Source organism: Anomaloglossus baeobatrachus, chromosome 4 (genome assembly GCF_048569485.1).
Source record: "Anomaloglossus baeobatrachus isolate aAnoBae1 chromosome 4, aAnoBae1.hap1, whole genome shotgun sequence".
Classification (NCBI taxonomy): domain Eukaryota; kingdom Metazoa; phylum Chordata; class Amphibia; order Anura; family Aromobatidae; genus Anomaloglossus; species Anomaloglossus baeobatrachus.
In genome coordinates this window covers 561,988,219-562,010,488 of record NC_134356.1, presented here as the reverse complement: position 1 = coordinate 562,010,488, position 22,270 = coordinate 561,988,219, and the positions used below count along the sequence as shown (strand labels likewise).

At 43.7% G+C, this 22,270-nt stretch overlaps 1 protein-coding gene across 1 annotated transcript in view; it reads right to left on the bottom strand.

Annotated features, from left to right (window-relative positions):
• Positions 1-18,411, bottom strand: part of ALDH1A3 (aldehyde dehydrogenase 1 family member A3) — an 82,167-nt gene extending 63,756 nt beyond the window's left edge. The window contains exons 1-2 of the mRNA XM_075346005.1: positions 18,245-18,411; positions 11,846-11,950 (exon numbers count right to left, since the gene is read on the bottom strand). Coding sequence (XP_075202120.1) covers positions 11,846-11,950; positions 18,245-18,340 — 201 coding nt within the window. The 5' untranslated portion in view covers positions 18,341-18,411. The remainder of the gene's footprint in view (positions 1-11,845; positions 11,951-18,244) is intronic.
• Between the last annotated feature and the right edge of the window lie 3,859 nt (positions 18,412-22,270).

Genomic DNA, 22,270 nt, shown 5'->3' with positions numbered 1-22,270 from the left:
GGTGAACAGCCTCTTTTCTAACTGGGCGGTTTGTGCGGCGTCACAGCGATGTCACATGGCATGCGTCCAATAAAAGCGAAGGGGCGGAGAGCAGGCGCATGACAGTCATGCCCACCTCGTTGCCGGAGGACTCAGGTACGGTGTTGTTCGTCATTCCTGGGGTGTCACACATAGCGATGTGTGCTGCCTCAGGAACGATTAACAACCTGCGTCCTGAATCACCAATGACATTTGGGAAATTAACAACGTGTCAACAATCAACGATTAGGTGAGTAATTTGATCGTTAGCGGTCGCTCGTACGTTTCACACGCAACAACGTCGCTAACGAGGCCGGATGTGCGTCACAAAATCCGTGATCCCCAACGACATCTCATTGCATGTAAAGCCCCCTTAAGTCTAATGGAGTTATTCAGATAATCAAGCCTCTTGCATGCCTGGCCACCTCCACCTCTACTACAGGGTAGGAACCCTAAGTGGACATTAGTAGACCCATGTTTTCCAGAGAGTTAAGGGCCGTAAAGACAATACTGAACTAGATGATACTGAACTAGTACGTTTAGCCTTTTCTTCTCAGTCTAGGTCCCATAGTCATAAATACCTACACATACAGTACTAAGGGATCACTAAATTTCATGAAATGATCTACATATAAACATAGGAGACAGACAAAAAATTACCAACTGTCATCATTTAGAATGAAGTTGGCCATGAATAAATATTTGTGTCTAACAATCACTAGTCCAAAAAAAGACTATTCCATCCCAAGGTGTCTTACAATGTTCACAGAAAAATCATTAGTGCTTTGATTTGAGTCACTGAATATGAATTGCCAGTGTTAAAAAATGTAATGATCAACATGGACTGAAACCTGTATGGTTGTGTAAGCAAAATTACCGATCACCAAACAATCATTTGTTCAACGTTTGCTCAATCATCTACCTACGTCTATGTAGTGTCTGTGGCCACCTAAAACTGCCGAAGTGATAGAGACACATGGACACCTGTCTTATGTCCTCTGTAAGTCCCTGTAATCCGGCCCTGCCGCTCAGTCTATATGGTAGGCTACTGTAGCTCTTGCCTTCAGACCAGCTCGGTTCTTCAAGAGTGTTTTGGCAAAGAGCAACCATGAACAAAGCTAAACTGTTCTATGTTAGCAGACGTCTGTATTCCACTCTAAACTGATTCTCCATCCAAGTGCTGATTTGTATCGTGGATAAAAGGAGAGAACTGAATACAGTTGACATGTGCAATTGAAAACTGAGAGCTGATCTGTCCCTGGAGAGAATGGCGGTTCCTCCAAAAGGTAAAAGTACCTTTGTGTTATTAAAAAACATACAAGTACATTAAACAAGGGTGACAGAACCTCCCACATTATGATCACGTTCCACCTAACTATATATCGACTTGCAAGTAATTAAGGGATGACCAAGTTCAAAGTCTGCAGATGCTTATTGTACCTCTTCTCAACATGCTGGATTCCTTCTCGTTCTTCATAACAAAATATGTGTGAGAAGAACATAAGGTCCACATGTGTCCAGACTACATACATAGTGAAGAATGAGCACACGTTAGAGGAATTGGAAGTAGCGCTTTCCACCCACAAGCTCCTCAAAGGCACAACACCAGCATAGAACGGTCTCATAAACTGCTATGTATTGTCATCTGTAAAAGTTAACACTTCCCTGCTATATACAGTTAGGTCCAGAAATATTTGGACAGTGACACAATTTTCGCGAGTTGGGCTCTGCATGCCACCACATTGGATTTGAAATGAAACCTCTACAACAGAATTCAACTGCAGATTGTAACGTTTAATTTGAAGGTTTGAACAAAAATATCTGATAGAAATTGTAGGAATTGTACACATTTCTTTACAAACACTCCACATTTTAGGAGGTCAAAAGTAATTGGACAAATAAACCAAACCCAAACAAAGTATTTTTATTTTCAATATTTTGTTGCGAATCCTTTGGAGGCAATCACTGCCTTAAGTCTGGAACCCATGGACATCACCAAACGCTGGTTTTCCTCCTTTCTAATGCTTTGCCAGGCCTTTACAGCCGCAGCCTTCAGGTCTTGCTTGTTTGTGGGTCTTTCCGTCTTAAGTCTGGATTTGAGCAAGTGAAATGCATGCTCAATTGGGTTAAGATCTGGTGATTGACTTGGCCATTGCAGAATGTTCCACTTTTTTGCACTCATCAACTCCTGGGTTGCTTTGGCTGTATGTTTGGGGTCATTGTCCATCTGTACTATGAAGTGCCGTCCGATCAACTTTGCGGCATTTGGCTGAATCTGGGCTGAAAGTATATCCCGGTACACTTCAGAATTCATCCGGCTACTCTTGTCTGCTGTTATGTCATCAATAAACACAAGTGACCCAGTGCCATTGAAAGCCATGCATGCCCATGCCATCACGTTGCCTCCACCATGTTTTACAGAGGATGTGGTGTGCCTTGGATCATGTGCCGTTCCCTTTCTTCTCCAAACTTTTTTCTTCCCATCATTCTGGTACAGGTTGATCTTTGTCTCATCTGTCCATAGAATACTTTTCCAGAACTGAGCTGGCTTCATGAGGTGTTTTTCAGCAAATTTAACTCTGGCCTGTCTATTTTTGGAATTGATGAATGGTTTGCATCTAGATGTGAACCCTTTGTATTTACTTTCATGGAGTCTTCTCTTTACTGTTGACTTAGAGACAGATACACCTACTTCACTGAGAGTGTTCTGGACTTCAGTTGATGTTGTGAACGGGTTCTTCTTCACCAAAGAAAGTATGCGGCGATCATCCACCACTGTTGTCATCCGTGGATGCCCAGGGCTTTTTGAGTTCCCAAGCTCACCAGTCAATTCCTTTTTTCTCAGAATGTACCCGACTGTTGATTTTGCTACTCCAAGCATGTCTGCTATCTCTCTGATGGATTTTTTCTTTTTTTTTAGCCTCAGGATGTTCTGCTTCACCTCAATTGAGAGTTCCTTAGACCGCATGTTGTCTGGTCACAGCAACAGCTTCCAAATGCAAAACCACACACCTGTAAGCAACCCCAGACCTTTTAACTACTTCATTGATTACAGGTTAACGAGGGAGACGCCTTCAGAGTTAATTGCAGCCCTTAGAGTCCCTTGTCCAATTACTTTTGGTCCCTTGAAAAAGAGGAGGCTATGCATTACAGAGCTATGATTCCTAAACTCTTTCTCCGATTTGGATGTGAAAACTCTCATATTGCAGCTGGGAGTGTGCACTTTCAGCCCATATTATATATATAATTGTATTTCTGAACATGTTTTTGTAAACAGCTAAAATAACAAAACTTGTGTCACTGTCCAAATATTTCTGGACCTTACTGTATATCTAGATCTACAAGGAGGCATATATTCATACAGATAACACCACGCAGTGCAGGTATAAATGATGTTATCTTATTAAGGAAGCAACTGGGAAGAAGTCCTAACAATTCTGCATTACAGGACCTCAAGTATTGAAAACATTGGTGGTGGTAAGCTAATAAAATAACTGAAGTCCTCAGTGGTTGATACCTTTTAATGACTAACTGAAAAGATGGTAATAATAGCAAGCTTTCGAGACTACTCAGGTCTCTTCTTCAGGCTCAATAAAACACAAAATCTGAAGAGTCACATATTTATACACAACAGGGCATAGAATGGGGCAGTAAAAAGACAAGTTATGTGAAGCAGAACTATCACTATGGCAGGGGGGGGGGGCGGCAAACTGTTGTGGACATAAATATTGCTGCAGTTCAGTGAGAAATTTTTATTGTCCTCTGAGTAGGATCTGGTCCAGGGCTGCGATGCCCCCGGATGGTCTAAGAAGCACATCTCTTAATTGATGTAAAAAGACATGAATCCATGAGACACATTCATTCCTGCTCTGAATGTGTCAAAGGTCATCATAAGTTTGTATTCCCATAGTCTCCTATCTCTCTGGGACTTGTAGTTACCTTTCAATACCAGCAATTTCATGTCCATGATGCTGTGATCTGGGTTACAAAAATGTTTGGCCACAGGTAGATCTATCCTTTTGTCTCTAATAGTGTGGCGGTGAGAATTCATCCTTTACTGGCTAACACGGTACAAAGATATATTTTACCGGTAAGCTAATAGTAAGGCCTAAAGGCCGCTTTACACACTACGATATATCTAACAATATGTCGTCGAGGTCACGTTGTTAGTGACGCACATCTGGCCTCGTTTGACATATCGTAGCGTGTAATACTAATGAGAGACACGTCGCTCATTTTAAAAAAATCGAACGTCCTTCTGTGCTCCGGTTGTTCATTGTTCCCGAGGCAGCACACATCGCTCCGTGTGACACCCCGGGAATGATGAACTGCAGCTTACCTGCGGCCGCCAGCAATGCTGAAGGAAAGGGGTGGGCAGGATGTTATTTCCCGCTCATCTCCGCCCCTCCGCTTCTATTGGCCGGCCGCTTAGTGACGCCGAACGTCCCTCCCCCTTCAGGAAGAGGATGTTCGCCGCCCACAGCGAGGTCGTTCGGGAGGTAAGTATGTGTGACGGGGGTTTACGACTTTGTGCGACATGAGCAACAAATTGCCCGTGCCGCACAAACGATAGGGGCAAGTGCGATCGCACGACATATCGACACGTGTAAAGCAGGCTTAAGACACACGGTCTCTCTCTCTCTCTCTCTCTCTCTCGTCGATCCGCTCAACTCTAGTCAGCACACATGAGCGATTATTTTCTGAGGCCTAATCGGACCGAGAAAACAGTCGCAGCATGCTGCGACTGTAATGCAATCCTTGTTTCTCTCGCACCCATTCAAGTCTAGTTGAGTGCAGGGTGAGAATGGCAATCGCCGGCGACGGAGGAGAGAGGGAGATAAATCCCTCCCTCCCATCCGCAGCACCGGCCCTCCCCTTATCAGTGCTGGCCCGCCCCCCGCAGCTGAGGTCTGATCGCATGATCGGACCTTAGTCGGAGTGACACTCGCATGACACTCGGTTCCCGCTGTGCTGCCAGCGTGAGCCGAGTGTCATGCGAGGATCGCATTAGTCCCCCGTGTGGCCCCGACCTTATAGAGAGAGGCTTGATTGTTTAACTTTTGGACCTCATAAACCTTAAGCTGCTAAAGTTATTTTTTGCTTCTTTAAAGTGATGAAAAAAGTAAGCTAAATTCTATGTACACTTAAAGGGAACCAACGAGCAGCATTTTTCTATATAAAGTAAAGCCAGTGCTATACTGGCACTAGGATGCTGAATATAACCATACCTTTTGTGCAGAAATTGGATGTTTTATGTCATAAATATTTGCAAGTAAAGTTCCAGCAATGCAGTGCTATTTGATTGACAGGTGCAACAGGAAGGGAATATGTGGGTCGGGTCTTGCTATCTAATCCTGCCCCTGTCTGCCTGCCTGGCCTTCTTCCCCCTGTCTCCGTCATAGACAGTAATTCTGGCACAGGCAGACAGACAGCGGCAGAAATAGATAGCAAGACTATTCCCTTCCTGTTGCACCTGTCAGTCAAATAGCAGAGCATTGCTGGAACTTTACTTGCACATGTTTCTGACATAAACCATCCCATCTCTGCACAAATGCTATGCTTACATTCAGCATCTAAGCACCAGTATAGCACTGGCTTTACTTTATATATGAAAATCCTGATAGTTGGCTTCCTTTAAAGGATGATTCCCATCTCTAAGATCCTATCCTAATATGTAGTAGGTGTAATAATAATATTAGCAAATCCCTCCAATTAGAAATGTAGTATAGTTCTTCTGATACACTATGTCGCTTACCTCATGTACAGGGCATTGCAGGATCTTAGGTATCTATGAGCTCGCATATAGTCACAGTTACTTAGTTGCTAGTGGTCGTAACCATGGAAACCTAAAGTCCTGCAATACCTTGCACATGAGGTAAGTGACATAGTGAATCAGAAGAACTATACTCCATTTCTAATTGGAGGTATTAGCTAATATTATTATTATTACACCTACTACATATTGTGACAGGATCTTGGAGACTGGAATAGCCCTTTAACTCCTGGCCACCTTCATTAACTTCTTCACTATTTCAAACTGGTAGGGATATTATCACCTGCAAATTCCTGGACAATACACATAAGACATAAATGTTGTATTTTGCCATCTCCACCATGGACACATAAGAAACTGCTTCAATTCCTAAAACTGCTTTTGCCTCTGCACATGACCTTTCCAGGATGGCATACATTGAACATACTTTATGCTTATACCACATCTTAAAGGGAATCTGTCACCAGGTTTTTGCTACCCCATCTAAAAGCAGCATAATGTAGGTGCAGAGACCCTGATTCCAGAGATCAATCACTTTCTGGGATGCTTGCTGCAGTTTTGATAAAATCCCTATTTTTATTGCTGTAGATCTACCAGTTCTCTTGGGTGAATGGGGTTATACAGAGCTCAGTATTCAATGCTTGACATCTTTCTGTGTACACTGTACATAGGCAGAAAGTTACCTATCAGGAGTGTGGGTGGGGTTATCCAGAGCTCAAGAATATGGAGGACTACAAGGCAGCAGGTTTACTAGTCCTTCAGTGATATTCTCCTGCTGATAAACAGGAGAACATAGTCCAAAACTACAGCACATAGTCCAATAAGTGACATATCACTGGGAATTTGGGTGTTTGCCCCTACATTATGCTGCTCTAGAATTAGATGACAGATTCCCTTTAAGTTCCATAGTACAGCTACGTATAAGGCTATGTGTCCACGGGAGAATGTAGCTGCGGATTTTTCTGCATCAAAATCCGCAGCTTTCCCGCAAAATCCGCACCTTTTCAAAGGTGCGGATTTACCGCGGATCTACCGCGGAATTGCCGCGGATTTGATGCGGATTTTGGTGCGGATTTTTTTTTTTACCAATTTTAAAGCCAAAATCCGGATGAAAATCCGCAACAATAATTGACATGTTGCAGATTTTTCCAGACGAAAATCCGCACGATTTCCGCTGCGGAAAAATCCGCAGCGTGGACACAGCATTTACAAAATGCCATAGAAATGGCTGGGGAGTAGCTGTGCTGCAGATTTTCGGGAAATCCGCGGCTTTTCCGCGAGAAATCCGTGGCAAAATCCGCGCATTTTCCGCAGCGTAGGCACATAGCCTAACACTTCCCCACTGCTAGATCAGTAGGCAGTGGAGCTGTCTATAAACATCACGTGTCCTCGTTGTAACATCTGGTCTCCACACACACTGCCTCTTCTCTGGAGGCATCTGCTCCACATATACCTTATGTCTGGTCTACGGAAAATCTTAAAAAGAGGTATGTGATCCCCTGGAGGGCAGTTTTGCAAAAATAGTGCCGACGTGTAGATAAAGTTAATTTTTGCCACATCTGAATAGTGAAAAGATTGTTTTGAAGGACAATGCAATAGATTTGTTTCTATATTGTGTAATATATAGATTTCTGAGCTGCCATAGAAAGGTTTTCTTTCAAATGAATACCTGAATCTTAGTCATTGTAATGCCTATTGTTCTAATTCTTCATTAAAATTTAAAAAGAACAAAGATTTGACCCGTTTTAAAAAGAACAATTCTGTATTTACTGTCCAGTTCCTAAATTCTGAGATAGTAGAGAAGGAGGAGAGGGGTCCGGTCCTCTGTTTAGGGTCCTCATCTCCTGTTCAGAGTGGAGAGTGAATACAAAGAGTATAGGGTGCTTTACACGCTGTGACATCGCTACCGATCTCGTTAGCGATGTAACACGCCAGATCGCACATACGATTTGCCGAGATCGCACATGTGACCGGCGCGGGAAAAAAATTGACTTATGTGCGATCTCGGCAAATCTTATCTGCGATCTGGCGTGTCACATCGCTAACGAGATCGCTAGCAATGTCGCAACGTGTAAAGCACCCTTATGTCTCGCTCCAGGGGTCTTGTCCTGTCCCGCATTACTCACACATAATAATAGTAATAATCATTTTTATTTCTATAGCGCCAACATATTCCACAGCACTTTACATTTCAACCATGAAACTATTGACATTGATCAAAGGACACAGTGTCGGACTGAGCTGCCAAGGGCCCACCAATAAATAACACTGACGCTGGGGGCCCACTGTTCAGCCAGCCTTATTCACACATTTATCTGTACTTCTATGTAATAATTCAGTGGGTAGTTTGTTGAGTGAATGATGAGACGCTGCTTTTTTCTATACATAGTGAATAATGTAATGGACCAAATACTGCTCATTTTGGGGGTAAGTGACTCACTCCAGCACAGGGGCCCACCGGGGAATTCCCCTGTTCTCCAGTGGGCCAGTCCAAGCCTGAATGGAAGTGTATACTACACAGTCTCTCTTGTGTTGGCATTACAAGGAAATAAAAACTGATTTTACGTTAACCCCTTCACAACCCATGACGTATGGGTATGTCCTTGGCCATGTCTGTCCCATTACCGAGGGCTCAAGTGGCGATCCTGCAGTTATCTCCACACACGTATGCTGACCTAATCAGAGATCCACCCGCTCCTTTTAACTCCTTAGATTGCACTGTCAAATTCTGACCGCGCCATCTAGAGCACTCCAGCAGAGAGCAAGCCATTTCCCACCACCATCGACGTACCTGTGACGCGATCATCAGATGCCAATGGGTTGCCATGGCAGCGGGGGGGTCAGATGATGGCTCCTGGCACTGCCATGATGTATTTCATCAGCACTCACAGGAGAGCAGCATTTCTTCTGATCAGAGCGATGCTGAAGCACTGCTCTGATAAGGAGAAGCGATCAGGTTATGTAGGCATAAAGTCCCCTAGGAGGACTAGTACAATGAATAAAAAAATGTAAAAAAAATATGAAAAAAATAAAAAAAACCCTAAAAGTTCAAATCAACCCTAAAATCAATTAATCTGACCGGTACATGGCTTAGAGAGAAATAAATTCCAAATGCCAAAATTATGGGTTTTTGGTCAATGCAACATTGCATTAAAATGCAATAAGAAGCAATCAAAACATCACATGTACACAAAAATGGTGTAACTAAAAACACCATCTCAAGACACAAAAAATAAGCCGTCACTGAGTCCCTGATCCAGAACAATGAGAACGCTACAGGTTCTTGTACCTCTGTACAAGTCACTAGTGCGACCGCACTTAGAATACTGTGTACAATTCTGGTCACCGATATATAAGAAGGACATAGCTGAACTGGAGAGGGTGCAGAGAAGAGCGACCAAGATTATTAGAGGAATGGGTGGGCTGCAATACCAAGACAGGTTATTAAACTTGGGGTTATTTAGTTTGGAAAAACGAAGGCTTAGGGGGGATCTAATCACAATGTATAAATATATGAGGGGACAGTACAGAGACCTTTCCAAAGATCTTTTTACACCTAGGCCTGCGACTGGAACACGGGGGCATCCGCTACGTCTTGAGGAAAGAAGGTTTAATCATAATCACAGACGAGGATTCTTTACTGTACGAGCAGTGAGACTATGGAGCTCTCTGCCGTATGATGTTGTAATGAGTGATTCACTACTAACATTTAAGCAGAGCCTGGATGCCTTTCTTGAAAAATTTAATATTACCAGTTATGTATATTAGATTTTATGATAGGGTATTGATCCAGGGAACTAGTCTGATTGCCGGATGTGGAGTCAGGAAGGACATTTTTTCCCCATTGGAACTTGTTTGCCATATTGGGGTTTTTTTTGCCTTCCTCTGGATCAACATGTTAGGCTACGGGTTGAACTAGATGGACTGGGGGCCCTGTCACACACGGAGATGGATCTGCGGCGGATGTGTGGTTGCAGTGAAATTGTGGACAATCAGTGCCAGGTTTGTGGCTGTGTACAAATGGAGCAATATATCCATGATTTCACTGCGGCCACGGATCTGCCAAGGATTTGTCTCTGTGTGTGACGGGGCCTTTAGAGTCTCCCTTCAACCTTAAAAACTATGATAGGTCTTGGAAAATGGCGACAAAAGCGCAATTCTCTTTTTTGACAAACATCTGAATTTTTTTTCACCCCTTAGATAAAAGTATATGTATACATGTTTGGTATCTACGAACTCGTACTGATCTGGGGAATCATAATGTCAGGTCAGCATTTCAAAATATTGATCACAGCAAATAAAAAACCCCAAAACAATTGCGCAATTGGACTTTTTTTTACAATTCACAGCACTTGGAATTTTTTTGCCTCATTTTCCAGTATAATGTAGGGCAGGAAGAATGATGTAGTTCAAAAGTAGAACTCGTCCTGCAAAAACCAAGCCCTTGTATGGCTATATTGATGGAAAAATATAAACGTTATGGCTCTTGGAATATGGGAATGAAACAACGAAAACGAAAAACGGAAAATCGCCCAGGAGTGAAGGGGTTATGAAGAACTGCAACTCACGAAGAGCACTGTGCAAACATGATATACCATGATATCATACAGGGACAAACAACACTATAAAAATATATTTGTTACTTAATATCACAATTACAAAAATTCGTAAATAGTGTAGGAGACAAAAGCTAAAGAGACATTCAGGTAAGGAAGGACCTAGATAGCAAACAAAATCCTCTAATACAGAGACTATAGCAGCCCTCTGTCAACAATATTGGTCATTACATCTTACATCTGTGACCTAGTCTCCCGGTACCTACCCGCACGCAACCTCAGATCCTCACAAGATCTCCTTCTCTGCTCCTCTCTTATCTCCTCTTCCCACAATCGCGTACAAGATTTCTCCCGTGCCTCCCCCATACTCTGGAACGCTCTACCTCAGCATCAGACTCTCCCCTACCGTGGAAAGCTTCAAGACGAACCTCAAGACCCACCTCTTCCAACAAGCCTACAACCTACAATAACCCTCAGTCCAGTAGACCACTGTGCAACCAGCTCTGTCCTTACCTATTGTACCATCACCCATTCCCTGTAGACTGTGATCCCTCGCGGGCAGGGTCCTCTCTCCTCCTATACCAGTCTGTTTTGTACTGTTAATGATTGTTGTATGTATACCCCCTTTCACTGTAAAGCACCATGGAATAAATGGCGCTATAATAATAAATAATAATAATAATAATAGGTAGAGTGTCCATATAGCATCATTCACAGCACATGGAGAAAAAGTTGTAAAGATAAGCAAAAGTAACATATAATAAAGGCAAGATAGAAAAAAAAATACACCAGGAAATACTGTATCTCTAAAGGAACAGCATATATTAGATGGTAAAATATAAGAACCGCAAAATACATCCAAGTGAAAGAATAGAATAAATATATATTGAAAGTTGATACAATAGTAGTACAGAAATGTGAGGAAGTTGACCCTATAGTTTGTCTATAGTTTGCAACATATTGATGCAGGTAAAGGGAACCTGATGAAACAAAAAGGGGATAAAGGCACGCAAGCACCTTGACATGTGTTTCGCCAATACTGTGCTTTGTCAGGAGATGTAAGCTTTTTCTGTGTCCTTTTGCGGAAGTCTAGTATTTACATAACTTTGATATGGGGCATTAGATTTAGGTTGTATTTGCTAGGGGATGTTTTATATTATATATCATAGTGGGCAGCACGTTTGCTCAGTGGTTAGCATTGCAGTCTTGGAACACTAGGGTCCCTGGCTCAAATCACACCAAGGACAACATCTGCAAGGAGCTTGTATGTTCTCCCCGTGCTTGTGTTGGTCTCCTCTGGGTTGTCTGGTTTCCTCCCACACTCCAAAGACAAACTGATAGGAACTCTAGATTGTGAGCCTCAATGGGGAGAGTGTTGCCAATGTATATAAAGCGCTGTGCAATCAATAGCGCTATATAAGTGAATAACTATTAGTATATTTTGTAGGTTCTCTTTAGGCTCTTATGATTGCACACTGGCTTGTGTTTCACCGCTCACCTTGTCTGCCTCCTGCACATCGCAGATCTTCTTGCCAGTGGCTGGGTTATACACGGGGAATGTTCTTCCGCTCACAGATTGGTGCCAGTCATTGTTGAGGAATATCTAAAAGACACACCAGCTCTATATGACTATGTTGCATACAAAGATGTAATAATCACATAATATATCATTTATACAGAAATATACTAGAAACATCTAAGAAGCCGCACTGCATACACTACTGAATGCCAATAATGTACCTTTGTTACATAGGCATTATCGAGCCAATGGCATGTCAGATATCATCCATATCATAACGTATCCTCAGTGGTATGCCCCTTCTAAATGATAAACCAAGCACCAAATTGAGTCTACATGCTACTAAATCATGACACCAGATTATAACTATATATATATTGCAGTCATCTGAAATCAACCTTTCTGACAGCAGAAAACACTGCACTGACAAATCTGTCAAAACTGATCAGCCATTACATGCATATATACATTGACGGGTGAGGGAGTAACATTATATCTCATAACAATAGCACCTATCATGGTGTAGGATATATTAGGCAGCTAATAAAGTCATTTCTCATAGTTGCTGTGTTGGAAGTTGAAAAAATGGTAAGTTTAAGGAACTGAGTGCCAGATTTAATGGCTGCACCTCTGTCTCCGTGTATCTCCAAAGAGCAGGTCTTGGAAACAGCACTTACCTAATAGGATCCTAAAGGGTTTCTCAAAATCAGCATTTACCACTTATTCATAGGATAAATGATAAGTGTTGCTGGTAATTGTTGGCAGCTCCATCATTAGGACCCTAACAGATCAAAAAATAGGGGGTCTTGAGTCCAGCAATCCTTCTAACTGCTTAAAGGGAATCTATCAGCAGGTTTTTGTTATGTAATCTGAGGACAGCATGAAATAAGGGATATAGCACAGATGTCACTTATTAGGCTATATTCAAAGCAAGAAGGCCTGCGGAGACACCATCACATGTTTCTCAACGCTGGCAGGAAACTAGCCAGGTCTTTCACCGGGAAGGAACAACCACGGGAAGAGCAGGCTCCAGTCAAGGAGACCACCTATGCCAAACATGGTATCCATCCACAGACAGCCGTTTCAGGGTATTTGCCCCTCATCAGTGTGGAGTAGGAATCTGGCTAGTGGGACATTGCCTAGTAAAAGACTATGTGAGCAAGGATGAGGCAATGTCCCACTAGCCAGATTCCTACTCCACACTGATGAGGGGCAAATACCCTGAAACGGCTGTCTGTGGATGGATACCATGTTTGGCATAGGTGGTCTCCTTGACTGGAGCCTGCTCTTCCCGTGGTTGTTCCTTCCCGGTGAAAGACCTGGCTAGTTTCCTGCCAGCGTTGAGAAACATGTGATGGTGTCTCCGCAGGCCTTCTTGCTTTGAATATTTCCCGGGGGCATTGCTCTAGAATCACTGCGTTGAGAAACACGTGATGGTGTCTCCGCAGTGGTGGATGTTGATCTCCCTAAGGTCAATCATCCTTGCTCACATAGTCTTTTACTAGGCAATGTCCCACTAGCCAGATTCCTACTCCACACTGATGAGGGGCAAATACCCTGAAACGGCTGTCTGTGGATGGATACCATGTTTGGCATAGGTGGTCTCCTTGACTGGAGCCTGCTCTTCCCGTGGTTGTTCCTTCCCGGTGAAAGACCTGGCTAGTTTCCTGCCAGCGTTGAGAAACATGTGATGGTGTCTCCGCAGGCCTTCTTGCTTTGAATATTTCCCGGGGGCATTGCTCTAGAATCACTGCGTTGAGAAACACGTGATGGTGTCTCCGCAGTGGTGGATGTTGATCTCCCTAAGGTCAATCATCCTTGCTCACATAGTCTTTTACTAGGCTATGTCCCACTAGCCAGATTCCTACTCCACACTGATGAGGGGCAAATACCCTGAAACGGCTGTCTGTGGATGGATACCATGTTTGGCAAAGGTGGTCTCCTTGACTGGAGCCTGCTCTTCCTGTGGTTGTTCCTTCCCGGTGAAAGACCTGGCTAGTTTCCTGCCAGCGTTGAGAAACATGTGATGGTGTCTCCGCAGGCCTTCTTGCTTTGAATATTTCCCGGGGGCATTGCTCTAGAATCACTGCGTTGAGAAACACGTGATGGTGTCTCCGCAGTGGTGGATGTTGATCTCCCTAAGGTCAATCATCCTTGCTCACATAGTCTTTTACTAGGCAATGTCCCACTAGCCAGATTCCTACTCCACACTGATGAGGGGCAAATACCCTGAAACGGCTGTCTGTGGATGGATACCATGTTTGGCATAGGTGGTCTCCTTGACTGGAGCCTGCTCTTCCCGTGGTTGTTCCTTCCCGGTGAAAGACCTGGCTAGTTTTCTGCCAGCGTTGAGAAACATGTGATGGTGTCTCCGCAGGCCTTCTTGCTTTGAATATTTCCCGGGGGCATTGCTCTAGAATCACTGCGTTGAGAAACACGTGATGGTGTCTCCGCAGTGGTGGATGTTGATCTCCCTAAGGTCAATCATCCTTGCTCACTTATTAGGCTATGTCCTGTTGTTTCCACACAATGAAGGTTCCACACATCAGGAGATAATCACTGCTAGGACTACATTGCATTACATAGCCCTGGTCCAACTATGCTGCCTCCTGTGATAAGCAACTCACAATCAATAGACAATGTACAGAGTGGTGTGGGCGGGGTTAGCTTTCTGAGCTCTGGTACATGGCTACATCAATAAATTCTGATTGTGTTACAACTGCTGTACCCAGTAAACTAAATGATAAGTTGTTGGAGTCTCTTTTCCTAGATTATGCTGCTCTCACATGAAGTAGAAAAAACCTGCTGACAGATTCCCATTACATGTAATAGGTGTAAACTGAGTAATGTTCGTTTAAATGTAGCAGAGATCACTATTTTGTTACCTTCTTCAGCCGTGAAGACTGAATACAATGGCAGGATGCAATGTCACCGCCGTCTCTTTTAAATTCCTTCTTTGGCTCGGTGCACCGTGCGTCTGTGCACTTAGCCTACAATGCCGGTCGGGAGCTTTCTCTGATGTAAAGTGTAATGTGCCCATAGGCCGGCATTCCCAAGACAGATGCCAAACGTGTGTCCTTCCGGCCTCTATCTATTCCTCCTGAGCATATGTGCCCAACAGTGGCCGCTACTGAAGTGTGCACCGAGCATTACTGCACTAGTGCAGATAGGAGGAATGTGGGACATCAGATCCCTGTTCAGATCAGTAGGGATTCCATCCAATTAAATTCAACATGGCAAGATTTATCACGTGACAATGAGATCACAGTGTTGCATTGTGACATTGCATGTAATAATTTTATATGGTATCACATCTCAATTTGCAACTTACAGCAAATGTTTTTAAATATTTAGGATTTTCTGTTGCTGACTGCAAATCATACATTACTCAGTTACCATAGACTTCAACGCAAGTCGCAATGTGACTGCATATTGGCTGTTCTTTTTTTTACAACGAAATTGCAGCTCTGTAATAGTCGCACGTCAGCAAACTGCACAGATGTTTTTGGTGACATTACTTATCTGAGAATTGCTGTCGCATGGCACATGTCCCAGCCTACATGTGTGACGCCTGCCTGGAGCGACAGGCTCAGGATCGGTGAAACAGGTGGATAGAGGCAACCGCCCACAAAGCAGGAACCCGGACCCCACAACCCTTTAACCCCTACACAGGGATTTGGAATTACGACAGGGCCAAGGTGATCACTGCCCGTAGAAGACTGCAGTCCTGAGAAGAGTAGTAACCAGGCAGGGTCAAATCCAGAAGGTAGAACAGGGACAAAAATCGTCAGGCGTGAGAGTGGTCAGATATCAAGCTAAGGGTCAAAACCGGAGCTAGCAGCGCAGTACAGAAACGGCAGGCAGAAGAGTGGTCAGGTAATCAAGCTAACGGTCAAAACCGGAGCTAGCAGCGCAGTACAGAAACGGCAGGCAGAAGAATGGTCAGGTAATATAGCTAACGGTCAAAACTGGAGCTAGCAGTGAAGTACTGAAACGGCAGGCAGAAGAGTGGTCAGATATCAAGCTAAGGGTCAAAACCGGAGCTAGCAGCGAAGTACAGAAACGGCAGGCAGAAGAGTGGTCAGGTAATATAGCTAACGGTCAAAACTGGAGCTAGCAGTGAAGTACTGAAACGGCAGGCAGAAGAGTGGTCAGGTAATCAAGCTAAGGTCAATATATGGGAATTCAAACAAACAGCAAGGAACCAGAGACTAGCAGGGAATTACAGGACTATATCTGGCACCTGCCAGCAGACGGGAGAAAGCATAAGTGGGGTGTGGTGCCTTCCCATTGGCCCCAGCTGAAAGGTAGTTACTCCAGCTGGAAGGCACACACCACCACAGTCAACCAGTGGTACTACAGGTCCTGGTGAAACCCAGCTTAATAGATGAGCGGAGCCTGCGCCCAACAGAGCCACTGACTGCTCCCCCATCCCCAGTGCCGCCCACAGTGGTGACGCGGCGGCATCTGGTGATCGAAGCAGAAGTCGACTCTGGTGGAGATGTGATAAAATGTTGTGCTGCCTGAAGTTCGAAATGTCCAGCAATGTTATGTGATAGCACCAAAATAATGTGGGCTATTGCTTGCAGTAGGCTGTATTCTGCAAATGAAGCAGCAGATGCAGGCTGTCATAAAAGAGCCAGGTGCATTCAGACATCCGTATAAATCAGTCCGAGATTGGACCACAACACACGGATTGGCTGGAGGGTCTCCCAACCTGAGAGTAACAGCTGCTCAGAAATATTTGAAGCTGTCACGCCCGGGCTGGGAGATCTGCTGGCCAATCTGTGCATTGGAGTCTGATCTCAAACCGATTTATACAGATGTCTGAACCCTATTAGGGAAAGATAGAGAGCGGAGCGTATACCAACCTGACAGAAACCATCGCTTTTTAGAATTCAACATATATCTGCACAGTATAGCACTGTGAGCAGAATCCAGTATTTCAATAATAGATACCCCACAGCACACATGCACTCCAATGCTAATACATGTATGTATATATATATATATATATATATGGATTCAGATTTATATATATATATATATATATATATATATATATATATATATATATATATATATAGCCATGTCATTCATATAGAAATAGACACATCTATCAGAGCTGCACATACACTTTTCAAGCCTATTATATTTGTGAACTTAGTGCATGTGATCACCTGTGTGTTTCCATATGAATAAGATAGTTGTGCACAAGTGTTACATATATACATACATACATACACCGTATATGTATGTATATATATATATATATATATATATATATATATAAAATCAATGCTGTTCTTTCCATCACTACTGATTTCTTTCCATCACTGCTGGCTGTATCTTGCATTTCAGCTATAGACATGTAGACATCACGTTCATCATGTATATCAGCAATACAGAGTCCTGATAACAGTTGTCATTACATGATCTAAACTTTATCTTCAAATATATCTAGAATAATTGGATACATGGAGTTAACGAAATCATTACAAAAATCTAAAATTGTAAGAACCATTCAATCTTGATTTATAGGTTAAGATTAAATTTACCGTATATATGTTTAAAAACATTTAACAAAATAGTTACATTCATACAATGAAACCCTTAAGTGATAAATAAGGGACAAACAATGTTGAGCTAGGAAACAAATTTTAGGATGTTTTACCATCGGTTATCATAACTGAAGAAACACATCCCCAAAAGCAATCTCAATGTCTTGATAATTCAATACATTGAAAATAGACCCCCTTGTCCCCAAACTTTTTCACCCTGAGCAAAATGGTTAGTTTTCGTTCTATATAGTCTGAAAATTAATTTCATATACAGTGTACATGTACACATATGCACATATATACATACACACATACATAGTATATAGTATGATAAGTATCTAACTCCACATTAGTTGAAATTATGGCACTTATATAGTATGTAAAATATAGTGTGTCTGAATTTCTTCAGTTGTGATAACCAATGGCAGACATCCTAAAAGTTGCTCACCAGCACAAAATTAATGGACCCTCATCCATCACCTAAGAGTTTGAATGAATTAATGTAAATATTTTGTGAAATGTTTCTAAATCCATTATATATATATGTGTGTGTGTGTCGTGTGTGTGTCGTGTCTGTGTGCGTGTGTGTCGTGTGTGTGTGCGTGTGTGCATATATATATATATATATATATATAAAAAATATATACATATCTGTACATATATATGCCTACATATGTATGTGTATATATATATATATATATATATATATATATACACACACGCACACACATGTATACAGTATATCTATATGATATATCATTGCACTACGAATTACTCTCCCCATAGGTGCTCATGTGGCCCCAGTGGGCAGTGTTACCTGAGTGTGCAGGATCTCCAGGTTGGGGATGGGTCGGGGCAGCACAGGGATCTTCTTGTCGGACAGTCCATTCTCTATGGTGCCATTGCTGGTCATGATAGTGATGGGCAGTAGATGTCTGTCCTTCTTACCCTGGTGCTGGTGTTCTCGTCTGTGGATTGTAGGAGAGCTCCTCTTCTTTAATAACACAAGTTCAGAGGCATCCTGACATAGGAGAGGACAGGCATGTGATTGGATGGAGGAGCTGCAGCTCCACACCCCCACCAGCCCCTCTCAGCCTCTTAATAGTGATAGGGCTCCCACAGCAGGGACGTGACCGCTGCTCCCACTGTGTGATCACTGTGGACAAGGCTGAGAAGTATCAGCATCTGTCACATTCTCCCAAGGAGAGCTAAATAGCATGAATACAGATTATGGGGCTGTCAGATCTGCCGCCATAAAAAGCTTTATTTATTTACTAATTTATTAATTAATTAATTTATTTATTTATTTAAGTTAGTCATTATAATTTCACATTTTCCTCTCTCACATTTGGGACAGCAATGATTGCCCGCGCTGCACCTCTGCCCATAAATTGACTTTTGGGGACTATTAACACATAGCCTATATGGAGAAGATGAGAAGCGTCGTTGTGTTTTTACTGCTTTTTTTCTACACTAAAAACCAGGAAAAATGCTGCGTGCAATACCCAAGTCTTGATGCATTTGTACATATGGGTTTTTTTTCGAATTTTTCAACCATTCATTTCAATGAATGAAAACCCCGGCAAAAAAACTCTGAAAATATTGACATGGGGCTTCTTGGCAAAAACGCAGCCATGCTCAAAATACGAGAAGAAAAAAAATGTAGTGTGTCCATGAGGTTTCTGAAAGCGCATTCATTATGGTGGGGGTGATAAGCGCTGGATATTTTACTCCACGAATATGCTGCGAAAAATACCCAGCAAAAAAGCTGCAAAAATGTGTGAACATATCCTAATATTTTCCTGTGCAGTAAAACTGTAAACTTATTTTAATTTTGTGAAAGCAATTATTTTTTTCAGAAAAACTGAAAAACCTTAACAAATCATAAATGGAACATGTCATCAGATAAATGTTGGCCAAATCCTAGACATTGAATCAGATACTGCTCAGGGGCATATCTAGGGAAAGGCATAGCCGGCGGGGGGGACGCCATCAGGCCGCCTGATGCGGCGGTCCGAGGTGTTACCACAGTGACTGAATATTACCGCCACCTCGACTGAGATTTGGTAGTTCTCTGAGTCTGCTGTCAAACTTAGGGGTACTTTGCACACTACGACATCGCAAGCCGATGGCAGCGATGCCGAGCGCGATGATCCCCGCCCCCGTCGCAGCAGCGATATCTTGTGATAGTTGCCATAGCGAACATTATCGCTACGGCAGCTTCACATGCACATACCTGCCCTGTGATGTCGCTCTGGCCGGCGAACCGCCTCCTTCCTAAGGGGGCGGGTCGTGCGGCGTCACAGCTACGTCACACGGCAGGCGGCCCATAGAAGCGGAGGGGCGGAGATGAGCGGGATGTAAACATCCCGCCCACCTCCGTGTTTCCGCATAGCCCGCGTGAGCCGCGGTGACGCAGGTACGCTGATGTTCCTCGCTCCTGCGGCTTCTCACACAGCGATGTGTGCTGCCGCAGGGGAACGAGGAACAACATTGTACCATCGCTGCAGCGAAATTATGAAAATGTCGGACACTACACCGATGATACGATTACATCACTTTTGCGCTCGTTAATCGTATCAAAAAGGATTCACATAGTCCGATGTCGACAGCGACGTCGGATGTGCGTCACTTTCGATTTGACCCCACCGACATCGCAGCTGCGATGTCTTAGTGTGCAAAGTACCCCTTACAGTCAGCTCAAAGGAGGTGCAGTGCACCGGCGTCCAGAAAAATTCGAGGACACAGTTTGGGGAGCATGGGTGCTAATGTAGCATGGCATGGGGCGGTAGTCACAGGTGAGGTGCTGTTCACTTGTCCCCCGACACACAACAGGAAAGAAGTGATGGTCCTGGCTGGATGTGTAGATTTGTGTCATCAATGTGATTTGCCCATGCAGGTCACACACTGCTGATGGCTTTGGCTGGCCAGGACCAGATATTAACTTAAGCACAGAAGGAGCCCGCCAGTTCTAAAAACACAGCCCTTTACCTAAATGTAACGTGATAAACACAATTCACAGAGAATAACAGGTATAATTATTTATTATTGCTATAGCACCATTTATTCCATGGCGCTTTACATGTGGAATGTGGTACACACAATAGGAACAAGTACAATAATCATAAACAAAACAAGGCACAGACTGATACAGGAGGAGAGAAGACCCTGCCCGCGAGGGCTCACAGTCTACAAGGGATGGGTGAGGATACAGTAGGTGAGGGTGGAGATGGTCATAGCGGACTGATTGTTACTGCAGGTTGTAGGCTTGTCAGAATAGATGGGACTTCGGGGTCCTTTTGAAGCTTTCAAGGTAAGTGAAAGCCTGATATGTTGTGGTTGAGCGTTCCAGAGTATGAGAGATGCACGGGAGAAATCTTGGATGCGATTGTGGGCAGAGGAGATGCAAGGGGGGTAGAGAAGGAGATCTTGTGAGAATCGGAGGTTACGTGCAGGTAAGTACTGGGAGCCTAGGTCACAGATGTATGGAGGAGACATTTTGTGGATGGCTTTGTATGTCATGGTTAGAGTTTTGATCTGGAGTCGTTGGGCAATGGGAAGCCAGTGAAGGGATTAGCAGAGAGGAGAAGTTGGGGAGTAGCGGGGGTTAGGTGGATTAGTCAGGCAGCATAGTTTAGAATAGATTGTAGGGGTGTTAGAAGGGAGGTTACAGAGCAGGGAGTTACAATAGTCAAGGCGGGAGATAATCATGGTACACACTAGTGTTTTTGCGGCTTCTTGGGAAAGGAGTGTACGAATCTGGGAAATATTTTTGAGTTTTAGGTATCAGGAAGTGAAGAGGGCTTGGATGTGTGGCTTGAACGAGAGAGTAGAGTCTAGGGTTACCCCCAGGCAGTGAACACGTGGGACTGGGGAGAGTGAGCAGCCACTGACTTTTATGGATAGATCAGTTGGGGGGCCTGAGTGAGAAGGAGAAAGATAATGAATTCTGTTGTGTCCATGTTCAGTTTTAGAAATTGAGCAGAGAAAAAGGATGAAATAGCAGACAGACATTGTGGGATTCTGGTTAGTAATGAGGTGATGTCAGGTCCAGAGAGGTAGATCTATGTATCATCAGCATAGAGGTGATACTGAAAGCCGTGGGACTCTATCAGCTGTCCCAGGCTGAAGGTGTTGATGGAGAACAGCAGTAGTCCAAGAACTGAACCTTGGGGGACACCGACAGATAGGGGGTGAGATGAGGAAGTGGTGTGAGAGACGTAGAAAGTTTGGTCGGTTAAGTATGAGGTGATCCAAGATAGGGCCAAGTCTGTGATGCCCAGAGATGAGGGAATCTGTAGTAGAAGGGAATGGTCCACTGTGTTGAAGGCAGAGGATAGGTCCAAGAGGAAGAGGACATAGTGTGCTTGGCTTTGGCGGTTAGTAGGTTATTGGTGACTTTAGTTAGGGCAGTTTCAGTGGAATGATGCGGTCGGAAACCAGATTGTAGCTGGTAAAAGAGTGAGCAGCAAGAGAGGTGTGCGGACAGTTCAAGATGGACATGCTCTTCCAGTAGTTTTGAGGCATAGGGGAGAAGCGATGTGGGGGTGATAGTTTGACACAGAGGAAGGGTCAAGGGAGGGCTTTTTGAGGATGGGTGTGATGGAGGCATGTTTAAAGCATGAAGGGAATGCACCAGTTGTTAGTAATAGCTTGAAGAGATGGGTAGGGTTAGGATGAAGACTGTGGTGAGATTAGGGATGAGGTGGGATAGGATTGGGTCAAGTGGACAGGTGGTGAGATGTGATCTTGAGAGTAGAGAGGAAAGCTGATCTTCTGTCATGGTGGAGAAACTGGATTTGGAGGAAGTGGGCTGAGTAGTTATGAGGAAGGGCTGTGGGGA